General features: G+C 40.4%; 1 protein-coding gene across 1 annotated transcript in view; it reads right to left on the bottom strand.

Moving 5' to 3' along the window:
• Positions 1-1,063: 1,063 nt before the first annotated feature.
• The window catches only part of LOC107719202 (TATA-binding protein-associated factor 172-like), a 16,700-nt gene continuing 3,723 nt past the window's right edge, over positions 1,064-14,040 (bottom strand). The window contains exons 2-29 of the mRNA XM_016526573.1: positions 13,474-13,650; positions 13,252-13,392; positions 12,664-12,788; positions 12,432-12,552; positions 12,220-12,324; positions 11,986-12,135; positions 11,023-11,165; positions 10,771-10,945; positions 10,491-10,694; positions 9,851-10,286; positions 9,265-9,449; positions 9,019-9,172; positions 8,391-8,500; positions 8,091-8,292; positions 7,325-7,473; positions 6,982-7,134; positions 6,651-6,772; positions 6,379-6,546; positions 6,197-6,274; positions 5,967-6,096; positions 4,482-4,623; positions 4,097-4,227; positions 3,720-3,845; positions 3,481-3,633; positions 2,989-3,200; positions 2,731-2,890; positions 2,013-2,183; positions 1,064-1,854 (exon numbers count right to left, since the gene is read on the bottom strand). Coding sequence (XP_016382059.1) covers positions 1,705-1,854; positions 2,013-2,183; positions 2,731-2,890; positions 2,989-3,200; positions 3,481-3,633; positions 3,720-3,845; positions 4,097-4,227; positions 4,482-4,623; positions 5,967-6,096; positions 6,197-6,274; positions 6,379-6,546; positions 6,651-6,772; positions 6,982-7,134; positions 7,325-7,473; positions 8,091-8,292; positions 8,391-8,500; positions 9,019-9,172; positions 9,265-9,449; positions 9,851-10,286; positions 10,491-10,694; positions 10,771-10,945; positions 11,023-11,165; positions 11,986-12,135; positions 12,220-12,324; positions 12,432-12,552; positions 12,664-12,788; positions 13,252-13,392; positions 13,474-13,650 — 4,473 coding nt within the window. The 3' untranslated portion in view covers positions 1,064-1,704. The remainder of the gene's footprint in view (positions 1,855-2,012; positions 2,184-2,730; positions 2,891-2,988; positions 3,201-3,480; positions 3,634-3,719; positions 3,846-4,096; positions 4,228-4,481; positions 4,624-5,966; positions 6,097-6,196; positions 6,275-6,378; positions 6,547-6,650; positions 6,773-6,981; positions 7,135-7,324; positions 7,474-8,090; positions 8,293-8,390; positions 8,501-9,018; positions 9,173-9,264; positions 9,450-9,850; positions 10,287-10,490; positions 10,695-10,770; positions 10,946-11,022; positions 11,166-11,985; positions 12,136-12,219; positions 12,325-12,431; positions 12,553-12,663; positions 12,789-13,251; positions 13,393-13,473; positions 13,651-14,040) is intronic.

The following is a 14,040-nucleotide window of genomic DNA, read 5'->3' as shown; positions in this document are numbered from 1 at the left end:
TAGGAGCGCAGTGTAGTGGCTTAGATTTCATGTAGTCATGGTAACAGCCTCTGAAGCACTGTTAACACAAACATGAAAATTCCTAAAAGTACCTCATTTTCTTTCAAACCATCTTTGTCTTAAGTTTTTCTTATATTGCTACCATTTAAATCATTTGATAAGCTGTGCAGTTAGAAGATGTCCTGTGTTTAGTGACTTTTACCAAAAAAAAAAAATCATGTCTGTAATATCTAGTTGGCTCATTTTGGCTTGTGGTTGTTCTCTTCTACCACACTTTTAGCTCCATTTGTCGTTTTTCAAAATGATTAAAAACCTACTTTTCCCCAACGCAGTTAAACGTTTAATTTCATATTTCACTTCTGGTTCCATCTTCGCAAGGCTTTGAGATTGTTAACTTGGACCTCTGCTTGTCTAACTTTGCAGTAAAACTGTGATTAAAGGATTTTTGGGATAAAATAAGCGCAGTGCTGCTAATGCTTACAAGCTTTTCCCACCTTCATGATTTTTCCCTTTTCTGTACTAAACAGCAAATCTTATTAAACGTAATTGTATGACACTGTGAAACATTGTCATCTTTTGCAGTCTCGTTCTCTTGTAAAATTTCACTGCTGGAATGTAAACAAACCAACCACCTGCTGCAGGAAATGGACAACTTATCTAAAATAATATTAAAATATTTTTTCCCCTGACACTTTATCATCACAGATGTTTTTGAGAAGATGTGAAATTGAACTTCATTTTGAATAGCAGGTGCAATATTCTACAAAACAGGCAAAAATTTTAAAAAAAAATTCACCCACTGTCCATAAAAAAAAAATAAAAAAAAATAAATATATATATATATAAAAACACATGAGCAGCTAAGCCACATATAATGAAGAATTTAGGTGTCATGCAGCACAGAGTTTACTGAAAAAAAAAATGTGTATATATATATATATATGGATTATTTTATTTGATTTATTTTTTTGTATAATGTGCCCTTTGCATAATACTTAATTGTCTGGTTTAGCTGCTCATTCACACATTTTTCATAAACGCTCACAGACAAGGAATTTTAAAGAGAGCTCATTAGAATTTATTAAAATTCTACCAGCTTACCAAAAAGGCAAATAACAGAAATATTTAGTTCTATTTTCTCCTTTTAAAACTCTACAATGTTTCCGAGGCCATTGTCCTGCTGCTCTTCCAGCTGTACCTAAAGATCTCAGTCAGTGCATGTAAGACGTTTCTGATGGAGCAGCAGCTACAAGCCCTTCATAATCCTACAGGAGTTAGTCAAGCGCCTCCTAGTGGTCTGGATGAACCATTAGAGTCGTATTCTACGCGATCACGGAAGCGTTCCAGTGCATTCCAGTTCTCGTCTCACCAGCTCTCTTCATTCAGTTCTGAAATACTGTCATCACAGATACTGATGGGGAGTTCTGGAAATCCTGAGGTTGTCATCTGTACAACACTCAACTTCGTAAGATTAGCTTTAAGAGTTCCTCCAGCGACACATTAATAATGGACAGTTTTAGATCATAAATCTTGAGTGAATTGTAAGAACCTACAGGAAGAGGAAGAGCTGTAAGACTGTGACGAGCGTTAGACTGGAGTGTTTAAGGCCGATAAGCTACAGTGCTTGCACACATCTCTCCGTTGTCCAATCAGACGGCTTCAAGTCATTTCTGTGGGGTTTTTTTTGTGCGTGTTGAACTGGGGTCATTTAAGTGAGTGCATGAAGCCGTCCAGGTCGTATTCGTTCTCGTACTGCTGTTGGTCCCACAGGTCACCCAACCCATCCAGAACAGACTTCATACTAGCTTTACCAGACGAGGATGACCCTGCTGCCTCGCTCTTCTCTGCTTTATCCTAAACATCAACACAAAAAGCATTAGTATGAATGTGCATGTCATTTTATTATTTTTATAATTCACTTTATCATTATTTTTGTGCAAAACCAGCATTTAGGGCAGCACTGCCTCATTGGAAGGGGTTTTCTATGCATGCAACAGCCTGCAAGGACTGACCTTGTCCAGTGTGAAGAGGTTGAGCAGCTGTTCTGTGCCCATGGTCTGTAGACTGGCGTTCTCTTGGCTGATGACTGTATTTGCAATGGTGATCTTAAATTTCTGCAGACCCATGATCTTCTCCTCCAGCGTGCCCCGTGTGATGAGACGATACACATTCACCACACGTTTCTGAAACACACAAACATGCATTCATTTTATGGAGGCAAATGGGCTAATGTTCACATATCAGTTTAAATGTTGACCAAAAATCAGATTTTTCCCTATTTTTGCAATGTGACTTTAGTATAAATAGACTAGTCAGGATGTGATTTTTGTGGAAATATGTCAGTAATGAGTTGAATAAATGAATACTGATGTGGGACACAATAAAAAATAAAAATAAAAAGCAAAAAAAACAACAAAACACTGCATCATTTTTTGCTGTGGAGTGTAAATCTATTGCACAACATGTAAAATACTGTTTTAGTCATTCTGAAATGCCTGAGCTTTTCATCAAAATGATTTTATGACGTCGGCACCGATAGCATTGCTTTACGGGCGTCCTCCTGAGTTCGAATCCTGGCTTGAGGACCTTTCCCGATCCCACCCCCTCTCTCTCTCTCCCACTTCGCTTCCCGTCACTTCTACACTGAAAAAAAAAAAAAAAAAAAAAAAAAAAAAAAAAAAAAACACCAAAAAAAAAAAAAAAAAAAAAAAAAAAAAAACTCTTCCGTACCTGTCCTATTCTGTGAGCTCGATCCATGGCCTGTAAGTCTCTCATGGGGTTCCAGTCATGCTCCACAAACACAACAGTATCTGCTCCAGTCAGATTCAAACCCAGCCCACCCACATGGGTAGTGAGCAGCAGAACATCTATGGACGGGTCATTATTGAACCTGTTGAAGGAAAAAAATAAAATCCCATACAGTGACCCAAATGGAACTGCCCTTGAGATTAAATAATATTTCTAAGATAGTTTGCGTGGCTTTCTCACCTAGAGACTATAGAGTGTCTGAGGCCGGCCTGAACGCTTCCATCCAGCCTGAGGTAGGTGATGGTGGGCAGCTGTGCTTTGAGCAGATCCTGCTCCACGATGTCCAGCATGCTCTTCAGCTGGCAGAAGATCAGAACGCGGTGCTGGGCCACTACAGCCTCTGTGCCACCATCAGATGCTCCAGCAGAACCCAGTCCACAGTCCAACAGCAGCTACAACAGAAACCAGGACAAAAATAAATATATGCTGCTGCTAATACGGTGTTGTTTGCTTGTATTTTACACTAAAAGGCATTTATTGATGACTGGATGAAAATGACCAAAAAAAAAGGATTAAATTTGTTTGCCTGATATTAATAAAAAAAACAAAACAATATTATATATATATATAACGTATTACTATATTACTTAAACTAATATAGATAACTTGAACACTAATATTAGGTGATATTACACAAGGGCATGCTTTGGTAGTACAGATAAGTGGACGCACCTGTTTGAGGGCTGAGAGTTTTGGGGCGTGCTGAATGTCTCTGAGGCTAGAGTGTTGGCTGCTCAGCTGGTCTGTGATGTGTTTGTACTCTGGGTGTTGAGGGGTCAGCACCAGTGCTGGGTGATTACACAGCTTCCTCAGATACTGCAGAGCCTGAAACATCCAACACAAGAACATTACAGACTATTCGACTGAGAGGAGGATAATCTTGCACTCTTATAAGACTTCCTGGGATCAACCTGGAAGACGTGTCCGGTGGCCTTTAATTTGGGTTTCTCTTCCTCCTCTTGCATAGACGCTGTGGAAATAACGTCATCCACGTTCACCTTTGCGCGAGATTTAGCAAAGTCCTCATACAGTTGAACCTGAGCAGAACAAAGTTGTCACCAATATTTCATTACACTTTTTTTTTTTAAATTATTTAAATTATTACAGATTAACTCGAGGGTTTTTAATTTTTTGTGATTGCTGCCAAGAAAGCCAAAGTGAACTATGCACAGTTTGTAGTGCTGAAGTACAGATATCCCCTCTGAATACAGCAAGATTCTGTGATTTCATTGTGTGTCAATTTCACCAGCCACATCTTTTATAAACATCCTGTTGTTGTGTTTTGTACCTGTAGAGGACTCAGGTTGCAGTAGTAATCTTGTATGATCTTGGGTGGCAGATCTTGAAGCACATCATCCTTCATTCTCCTCAATAAGAAGGGCAGAACCTGTCTATGCAGCGCTTCCATTGCCAGCACACCTGAAAAACACACACCAACACATTACTTTAGACCAAAGATGACAACATTATTAAAACGACTTAAAGAGCTGCTTCATAACTCAAACATCTGAAACAGTTACAACATAAAAAAAAAAACTTTATTGTCTTGAAATAGGATTCAGTCTCTAGTGATTCCCTTAGTACAGAGTGTAAAAAGCTGAAGAAGAGCTTCAGTCTGAGATGCTACAATGAGGAGACACAGAAGTGGGGGGAGAAAAAAAAAAAATTCACACCTGCTTCCTGCTCGCGTGAGGAACTTTTAGCATCTCGACTGGCGAGGATGGGCTTCCCATAGCGGGCAGCAAACTGACGCTCAGTACCAAGAAAGCCTGGCATCAGGAAGTCAAACAGAGACCACAACTCCAGAACATTGTTCTATAAAGACAAAAAATACAAGTACAGTCATTAGCTTGTCAAATTCAAACTTGACAGTGTTTTAATCCAAAATTAATCTATATGTCCGCAAAATCTGAAAGGCACACTACCATTCAGAGGTTTGGGTCAGTAAGATTTTTATTAACTTAAAGTGCACCTATTATGCCATTTCCAATATTGCCTTTCATGCAGTGTGTAATGTAGCTGTAAGTGAATGCAAGCAATTTGCAAAGTTGTAAAACCGAAAGTGCACGATGAATAAAGTTACTGTCTCCCAAAAGAAAGAATTTGAACAGCCTAAACGAGTCGTCAGGCTACACGTCACAGGGAAACACATTTGCATAATGCCTGACTCTGTTCTACGTCGGCTGGCCGCAAACAACTTGACCCCGCCCTCAAACACTGTAGCTTGTTTGTGTCGAGAAGATGCTGTGTCCTACACTGTCAAAGTAAATGTTTTATTTTCACTTCCAAAAGATGAGGCTGCAAAGAATCAGTGGTTAAAATTACATTTTTTTTCACTGTACCACAGCAGTACAACCTCAATCTTTTCTTGTGTTCCCGTCATTTTACTGACGACTGCTTCTCTAATCTCGGCGAGTTCAACACGGGATTCACAAAACGCTTGCTCTTGAAAGATGGCTCAGTATCCAGTTTATTTGGACCATCTGGCTCCACTGAATCACAACCTCTCAGTATGATAAATAATAGCTGTTTATATTTTCTATCGAGTGTTCAAAATATGGAACTATGGCAATGGGTGTATCGTTTCTGACACGCGCTGTATGCTGTAGACCAATCACAACAGACTAGGCCATCTGACCAATCAGAGCAGAGTAGGCTCACGGAAAGGAGGGGTTTAGAGATAATTAACTGCTTCAAATGAATCATTGGAAAATGAGGTGGTATTAATTGCATATTTTGAGAAAACAAAAGCATTTTTTGACTTTGCATGCATGTAAACCTATTGTAGGAGACTCTCAAAACAATATTATTACCTTAAAAATGGCATAATAGGGGCACTTTAATACTTAAATTCAGCAAAGATATTGAATTGACCAAAACAAAGTGAAAAAGGCATTTATAATGTTACACAAGATTTCAAATATATGCTGTTCTTTTGAACTTTCTATTCATTAATGAATTCTGAAAAACACGTATGTGTTTATCACTGATAATCACGGTTTCTTGAGCATCGAAAGAACAATTTCTGAAGGATCATGTGACACTGAAGACTGGAGTAATGTCTTCTGGAAATTCTCCTTTGCCAAAATTATTCTTTCTACTGACCCCAAGCTTTTAAACGGTAGCGTATACAAGCCATCGAAGAGTTCAGTTCTCACCTGAATGGGTGTTCCTGAGAGGATTATTCTGTAGTTGGCGGTTAACTGCTTGATCGCTTTAGAAAGTTTGGTCTTTCCATTCTTAATGACGTGACCCTCGTCAAGGATACAATAATTAAATTTAATATCCCTGTATGAGAGAAAAAAAACAAAACAATGAAATATTATATTCCTTCCCCCACTGTATATGAAGTCCGTGAATGATAAACATGTAATTAACAAGTTGTTACCTGAAAAAGTCAATGTCATTTCTAACGACATCGTACGAGGCAACAACGAGATTGTGTTTCTTCACCTGGTGCTGTAACCTGCATAGAATGAAATAGAAAATTGTACATGGATTTCCTATTCAATTTCTTAAAATGGGCAACAAGTCAATAGTCATTTAACAAGCAATTTCTTAAGATGGTACCATGCTCTTTCCGTAGGAGGGCCAGTATAGTGCAGAGGATTGAGATACTCTTTAGAGCAGAACTTCCCAACCTCATCCACCCAGTGCCCCGTCAGGGTGGGTGGGCACACTACTATGGAGGGCAAAGGGCAACAGTCGGGGGCCTTTGTCCTGGCGTACTCCTGAGCCCTGTACACATGCAGCAACATTATTCAGCAGGTCAAATAAAGTCTTGTATTTTAACTTTATTTAAATGCTGCAAAACACTTTTATGAAGTTGGTTTGGGGTGTACCTGAGGAAATGATCGCCTGCCAGAATACAGATGGACTGCAGGGTCTTACCCAGACCCATATCATCACACAAGATCCCATGAAGCTTGTACTTGTTCAAAAATGCCAGCCAGTTCACTCCATCCTACAAAAGAGAACAGGACGAACTTGTATAAAAGCAACGATTGAAAATCGCCAGCGATTTATGCAGTCAGACTTTTTTTTTTTTTTTGTAATTACAGTTCTTAGCCTCAGACTTTCTTTTTAATTACAGTTCTTAGCCTCACTTCAATCTCAGGATTTGCCAAAAAATAAAGAAATTTCCATGGGCAGAAGCGTAAAAAGCAAACACACCTGTTGGTATTTCCTGAGCTCTGCTTTGATGGGCACAGGAATCTTATAATTTTCCAGTTTCCTTCCATCAAGCAGCTGCTCAAGGAAGTGTCGTTCTCTGGCCTTCTGTCGAATTAGATCTTCAGACATAGACGGCGGGTCTGGGATTCCAGCCTAAAAGGAACAAAAAAACTATGATGAAAAGGAAAAAAAAGCTGCACAGAAGTAACAAAGTGATGAGCTCCAGCGTAGAGAGAACAGACATGCCGACATTCCTCACTTCAGACTCTCTGCTGAAAGTCTTACATCAGTAATAATTATTAAAAGCATGAATGCTGGACTGTGCTGGTTACTGATTGCTCACCTCAAGAGGAAGCAGTCGGATCAGGGTTGCAAAGCACTGTGTGGCCATGAATCGCACGCTGTCCCCGGGGTCACTCATACGGCCCAACACAGGGACCACCAACAGCACGATGTAGGGCACGATATCCACATCCAATTGCTCCATCACACCTGGACACTGTGCTCAGGGATAATAATTTGTGTTCTGAACACCACTGTACACACACTAAATGTTAGTACACTACTGTTTAAAATTTTGAGGTCGGCAACATTGTATGTTTTTGAAGTCTCTTAAGCTCACCATGGCTGCATTTATTTGATAAAAACAAAACCACAAAAACAGTAATATTATGAAATATTACAGTTTAACAGTTTTCTATTTTAATACATTTTAATATGTAATTTTTCCTGATGGCAGAGCTGAATTTTCAGCAGTTCTTAGTCCAGTCTTCAGTGTCACATCAGATCCTTCAGAAATCATTCTAATATGCTGATTTGCTGCTCAAGAAATTTTTTTTGAAAATATATTTATTTAAAATGGAAATCTTTTCAAACATTATACATGCTTTTAATGTCACTTTTCATCCATTATGTGTTCTTGCTGAATTAAAGTGTTAATTTCTTACTACTAATAACAATAATCATCTTACTGACCCCAAACTAGTAGTACGTCTTACTCTATTTCTAAGAATTTAGGAAGCATTATAATTTAACACCTTCGTGAAATGCAAAGGCATTTTTAATACAAGAAAATAGCTTGATTTTGATTTGTGACATGCAGAGGATACAGGCCAGGGCTTCGATGGCTCCCTCCTGCTTGGTGTTGTCATCAATAGCACCCAACCAGGGAAGCACATGTTCCAGAAACACATTCATGGTCTCCATAGTAGCAATCTTGCTGAGCACGCCCACACAGCGCGCGGCCATGTGACGTACGGCTGTATATGGATGTTGCAGACAGGTGCACAGGAGAGCCAACTGCTCCATCAACTGCAGATACAGAGACAAGAGGAGACTGGTTAAAACTGCCATTGTTAACTGAGTGATACTAGATGTCCTTGAAGTTTTATGTGCGCATGTGTCCATACTAAAGGGATGAGCTCTTGGGACATGGCTCCTGTTGTGACCTCCAGCACCTGCAGAGAGTTCACAAGCTCCTGAGCAACCGAGTCTCCCTGCTTCAACAACTGGCTGGAATCTGCAACAAAGACCAAATGAGCAGCAGGAAGAGCATTTACTAAAGGAATAGTTCAACCAAAAATGAAAATTTATCCTTAGGCCATCCAAGATATAGTTTGTCTAATAATTGAAACAGATTTGGAGAAATGTAGCATTATATCACTTGCTCACCAATGGATAGTTCAAAATGATAAAAGCATCACAATAAACAAAAAAGGTGCATGTTTGTAATGAACAAATACGTCAACACATTTTTAAACTTCAAACTGCTGCTTTTGGCTAAAATAAGAGTCCTCTATCTATAATATTGCTTTCTCCAGTGGAAAAAGCTGTCTTGTCTGAATCAGGAGAGAAATGCTGTGATGCTACATTTCTCCAAATCTCTTCCAATGAAGAAAATCTCATCTACATCCTGGATGGCCAGAAGGCAAGTACATTTTCATCAAATTTTCATTTGTCTGAACTATAAAGAGCTTTTTACAAATCTCAATTCATTTAAAAAAAAAAAAAAAGGTTACGAATTTAAAGCAGACATACCAAATCCCTGAGCATTCAGCGCATTCCTCAGTGGACCGGTCATGGACTCCCACAGATATGGCAAAGTTTTTGACAACTCCTTACCAAAATGCCTGGCAACGGTCATCAAGCAGAACTCTGCCCCTCTCCTCTGGATAAGACACGGCTTCTTGCTCTAGGTAGTATTACACAGAGACTGTTCGCATCACTCATATGAGATCACTGAAGAGAACACTGTAAAGCTGCTAATTATAACGCTGTAAATGCCTCATCTGTTTCTGTGGTAATGCTGCCTACGAGGGGCAGGTCATTGTTGGTGGTTTTGGGGGCTTTGGGTGTGGGTCCTCTCTTACTGGTGATGGCAAAAGCTGCTTTCTGATGCCGGTAAAGGGTGATGATGCCCTTTGTCTTGTTCACCATGTGATGCATCGCATCCTTCTCTGCCACAGATGCTGCAGGATAGATTAAATGCACAACACCTCTAAAACCCCTGAAACAACAAGTCTCACATCAAACCGCAACATGCAAATTGAATAGGATGCACCAAAATATATTTCTTTCTAGACACCACCAATATGCTTAACAAATAGGACTGCCAATTCTACTACTAGAAAAAAAAAAACTACAAAAACTTTAGTATTTTTTGCAATTTTGCTTTTGCAATTTTATAAAAATCATTTTAAATGGGCCAGAATGGACCTTAAAAGTAGAATTAGTAGAAATTGTTTATAAATACTTCACATAAATGGAGACACTTCACAAACAATTTACGCACAAATTCATTCTGATCCCGTTTCATTAATATGGCCAATGAAAATATGAATGGGAATCGGAGCTATGGTCTTCCGCTCACCCTTACTGCTCTCTTGTATTGCTGGAGTGCTGGCTGGAGGGACAGGACATGCAGCACTAGGGGTGAGCTTTGGATCTACACACACAGAGCTGCAGAGATTCTTCACGATCTTGGCATTCGGACAGGGAGATCTGGAAGCGCACAGCTGCAGCAGGCGGGCGATGTTGGAGGCCGCGTAACCCTGGACGAGTGTGTTCTCTTCGCGGCGGGCCGCCTCCATCAGGGGCCTGACAACAGGATTGAGTTTATCTGGCAGCATGGCCAGTCCTACCACAGCACAGGCAGTGAAGGTATGAACTCTCAGCTGCAGCTGCTGCCACTCGGCGCTGGTCTCGCACACAGTGGAACGAGCCTGCAGCCTCTTGCCGTCCAGCAGCTTGAACTGACTTGACTTGAGATTCAGAGAAGAGGTGCATTCTGAGAACATGGTGGTCACCTAGAGAGCCAGGGGATGAATAAGCACCTGTACTTAATATCATAATACTCATCATTATAATCATCATCACAATACCATATTATATATATATATACATATATATATATATTGATTAACTGGCAAGAATTTACCTTATTCTTGAAATTAAAGTAGAATGCTCTAGAACTCCAGAGTTTTTTCTATCTCTTGGAGTTTTTTACTAACCAGCTCGTTAGCCTGATCGATGGTGAATACAGTGGGGTTGATTCTTTCTCTCACGTCAATGTGGGCATCAGCCAGCAGCGCTATGAGCTGTTTACATTCATTCTGCATGCGAGTAAAAGGAATGGCGATCTCATCGTAGTAGAGTTGCTCTGAGAGAATGACCAGCAATCGGGGCTGAACCACACTGGACAGCAGCTCACACTCCTATGACGCAGGACAGCACAAACCGTCATTAACATGTTTAAAAATAAACCCGACACTGACCCTCTCCCATTCTCACCTTCTGAAGGCCTGCCCACTCACAGATCACCATGGAAACCGCAATCCGCTGCAAGGCCGATTTGGAATTGAGATGGAACAGTAAAAGTTGTGCTAAAGACTCCGCAGGTCGTAGTTCCTGAGAAGAGCTATTCAACCTTGGGTCACATATACAACTGCACAGTGCCCCCAACAGCCTAGGAGGACACAAAAGCAGTTAGACTCAAATATGACAGAAAAACAAGAAAGTTTAAAGAATTCCCCCTCCACACACTTTGCAGCCATGAGACGTGCACGTGTCACCACATAGTCTCGCGTGGCAGGGTCTTCGGTAACAGTCTCCACTCCACCGATGTACTCCTGGACCGTTTCCTTGACTGGAACAGATCCCTGTCGGGTCTTTCCAGTAGCCTTCTCCTGCGGAATAACAGAATGAAGTTCAGAGCAGATCTGCTTCTGGATGAGTGTGAAGTGTGAAAGTTGTAGGATGGATTAGTCTCATTCTCAGACAGTATGCCCACGGACCACCCACAGTCCGTTCGTTGACTGTCTGATGCATACTGTACAGAAGAAAAAAAAACCCGGAAAGCACTTTCTCAATCTGGGAAGTGCTAAACTTGTGTAAAATCTGCTTTCTTGGAGTCATATCTGTACTTATTACTTTTGGACAGGCAGAAAGTTTGTAGCACATGTATAAGTTTGGGGTTGGTAAGACTTATTGATGTTTTCAGGCTGCATTTATATGATTAAAAATACAGTAATATTGTGAAATTGTTACAATTTTAAATATATGTTTTCTATTTTAATACATTTTCAAATGTAATTTATTCCTGTGATGGCAAAGCTGAATTTTCAGCATTGTTACTCCAGTCTTCAGTTACATGATCATTCAGAAATAATTCTAATATGCTGATTTGCTGCTCATGAAACATTTCCTATGTTGAATAGCTGTTTAATATTTTAATAAAGCCGTTTAATATTTTTGTAAGGATTCTTCAATGAACAGAAACTTCAAAAGAACAGCATTTATTTGAATTTTTTCAACATGCAAAAGCCTTTATTGCCATTTTTGATCAATTTCATGCATTGCTGCTGAAAAAAAAACTATACATTTCTTTAAACATAACACGGTAGTTCACGTATGTAAAACTATTTGAAGATGTGCATGTGATGCTGTATAAGGTCAAATTGATTCTTTATTCCAGTATAGCGCAGGTAAAGGGACCTCCACCCTCACCTTTAAGCGGGCTTTCACTTCCAGCAACATGTTGGGTTCTATTGGGATGTGTGGTGCTTGCATCATCAAACAGAGCCAGGCGCCCATCCAAGGACAGCTGGCCGCCACCACATACTGCTGCGGGGCCTGTCGCAACAACTCCCCCCACACCTAGAAAACCATCAACATATTAATAAGCTAATTAACATATCAATCAGACAAAACATTCAAAGAGTGGAACAGAGAAAGTCATGCCTTCTGTATCAGCTCTAGGATCTCCTGGTTGCTCTCCAGTATGCAGGACTGAAAGATGTGTCTTAACATATCCTGCATGATGGGATTCAGCCACACTGCACAACTCTGGAGGGAAAAGTATAAATCAGAGCAGAAAACAGGAAAGAAGAAATACTTCAAAACTGAAAATATCAATCCTTCATGTGTATTTGACTTCACACAGATTATCCAACCTGGTCAGCTTTGGAAAGCAATGTAAAAAGGGTCTCTAGGGCAGCCCGACGAACAGAAGCAATTGTGTGTCTCAGGAATGGCCATACTCGAGGAACCAACACTGTGAGAGACTGTTGTGTGCTGGGAAAGGAAAAACAGGAGTTTGGTTTCCCTTTTATCATTGTCAGGAAATGTGGTATTAATGGCAATGAACACGAGAGCTCCTTTCATATTTCAATAGAGAAATCTCACCTGCACTGGCGGACCTGTGGGTAAGCAAGCAGGGAGGACAAGAGGGTCATGATGCTGTTAGTTGAGGCTGTGAGATCGTCCAGTTCCAGCAGGGCATTCCACAGTGTGTCCACAATAAAGGGAACCTATAAAGCATACATGCAGTTTATAGATATGGAGGTATTAACCTAGAGCAATTGCTGCAAATAAGTGCTAGATGTAAAGACCCCAATATAATTCAAACAAAAATCAAAGAACTAAATTGTGTGATGCCATTTCAAATCAAATCATGCCAAAATGAAATTTGTTTGGAGTTTCAGAAGTTCAAAACAACTTGCCAAAGCAAACTTTCCAGAAAAGTTTGCTTTAGCTTATAAACACCTTTGGACTATCGTAGGTCCATGGTGACTACGTAATAGGTAGAAGTGCTCTAGACCTCCGGTATGCAGAGTGCCGTAGGCACAGATACTGGCAGTGACAGACCAACTGGCCAATATTAGACTATTTTAAGATTATCAGCATCTGTAGATAAGACATGCTCTCTATATATCCACACTGGCTATTATACCTGCACTAGCCATCAAATTCGAGTGAACTTTGAACTCAGACCTTAGTAGGCAGTAACTGAACCAATCCATCCACCACTGGGATCAAAGCTGCTGCTGCCACTGCACGAACGTCATCATCCAGATCCCGCAGGCCTTCTGTAATGGCAGGAAGAACCTGGGGCAGCAGCTCTGCGATCAAATCCTGAGGGTCAGCAAGGTGTGAATGTCAATCACAAGTTCGTCACTTTCAAACTCAGCCAATAAGAATTTGAGTCTTTTCCACCTGTCTGACAGCAAGAGCGTATTTGATGCCCAGCAGGCCTCCGTGTCGAACCTCCCACTGGTCTTCAGTTAGCAGCTTAAGCAGAATGTCCACAGTCATGGCAACGCCACTGTCTGCCATGTGCCTCAAGGCCACACCCAGAGTCTGGGCACACGTCTCTCTGACAGGTGCAACCACCTGGAACGAAAAGAAAAATGAAACAAAAGCAGTGCCATGAATACATAAAATGGAAAAAAGATCTCTAGTCTTTCTTTAAGGAAGAAAGAAGCCCACACTAATTAAAAACAATAACACCCAATTTTAATATACAAAAAAAAAAATCATGCTCAAACATGCATTTTTATTCTGACAAACAATTTCCTTTCAAAAAATGGTTCACTACGCCAACACATTTAGGGTGTGTTCACACTTGTAGTTCGGTTCATTTGGTTCATTTGGTCCGGACCAAAAAGGAAAATGATACATTTGGTCCCAGTCTGCTTAGCGTTAACATTGCCATTTTTGACAGCGAACCTAAAGACAGCGAACCTAAAGGCATAGTGATACGTTCACAACCTGATTGGTCGG

This window comes from Sinocyclocheilus rhinocerous, unplaced genomic scaffold, assembly GCF_001515625.1.
Source record: "Sinocyclocheilus rhinocerous isolate Xijiao unplaced genomic scaffold, SAMN03320098_v1.1 scaffold513, whole genome shotgun sequence".
NCBI lineage: Eukaryota > Metazoa > Chordata > Actinopteri > Cypriniformes > Cyprinidae > Sinocyclocheilus > Sinocyclocheilus rhinocerous.
The sequence above is the reverse complement of the archived record's forward strand: the minus strand, read 5'-3'. Positions and strand labels throughout refer to the sequence as shown.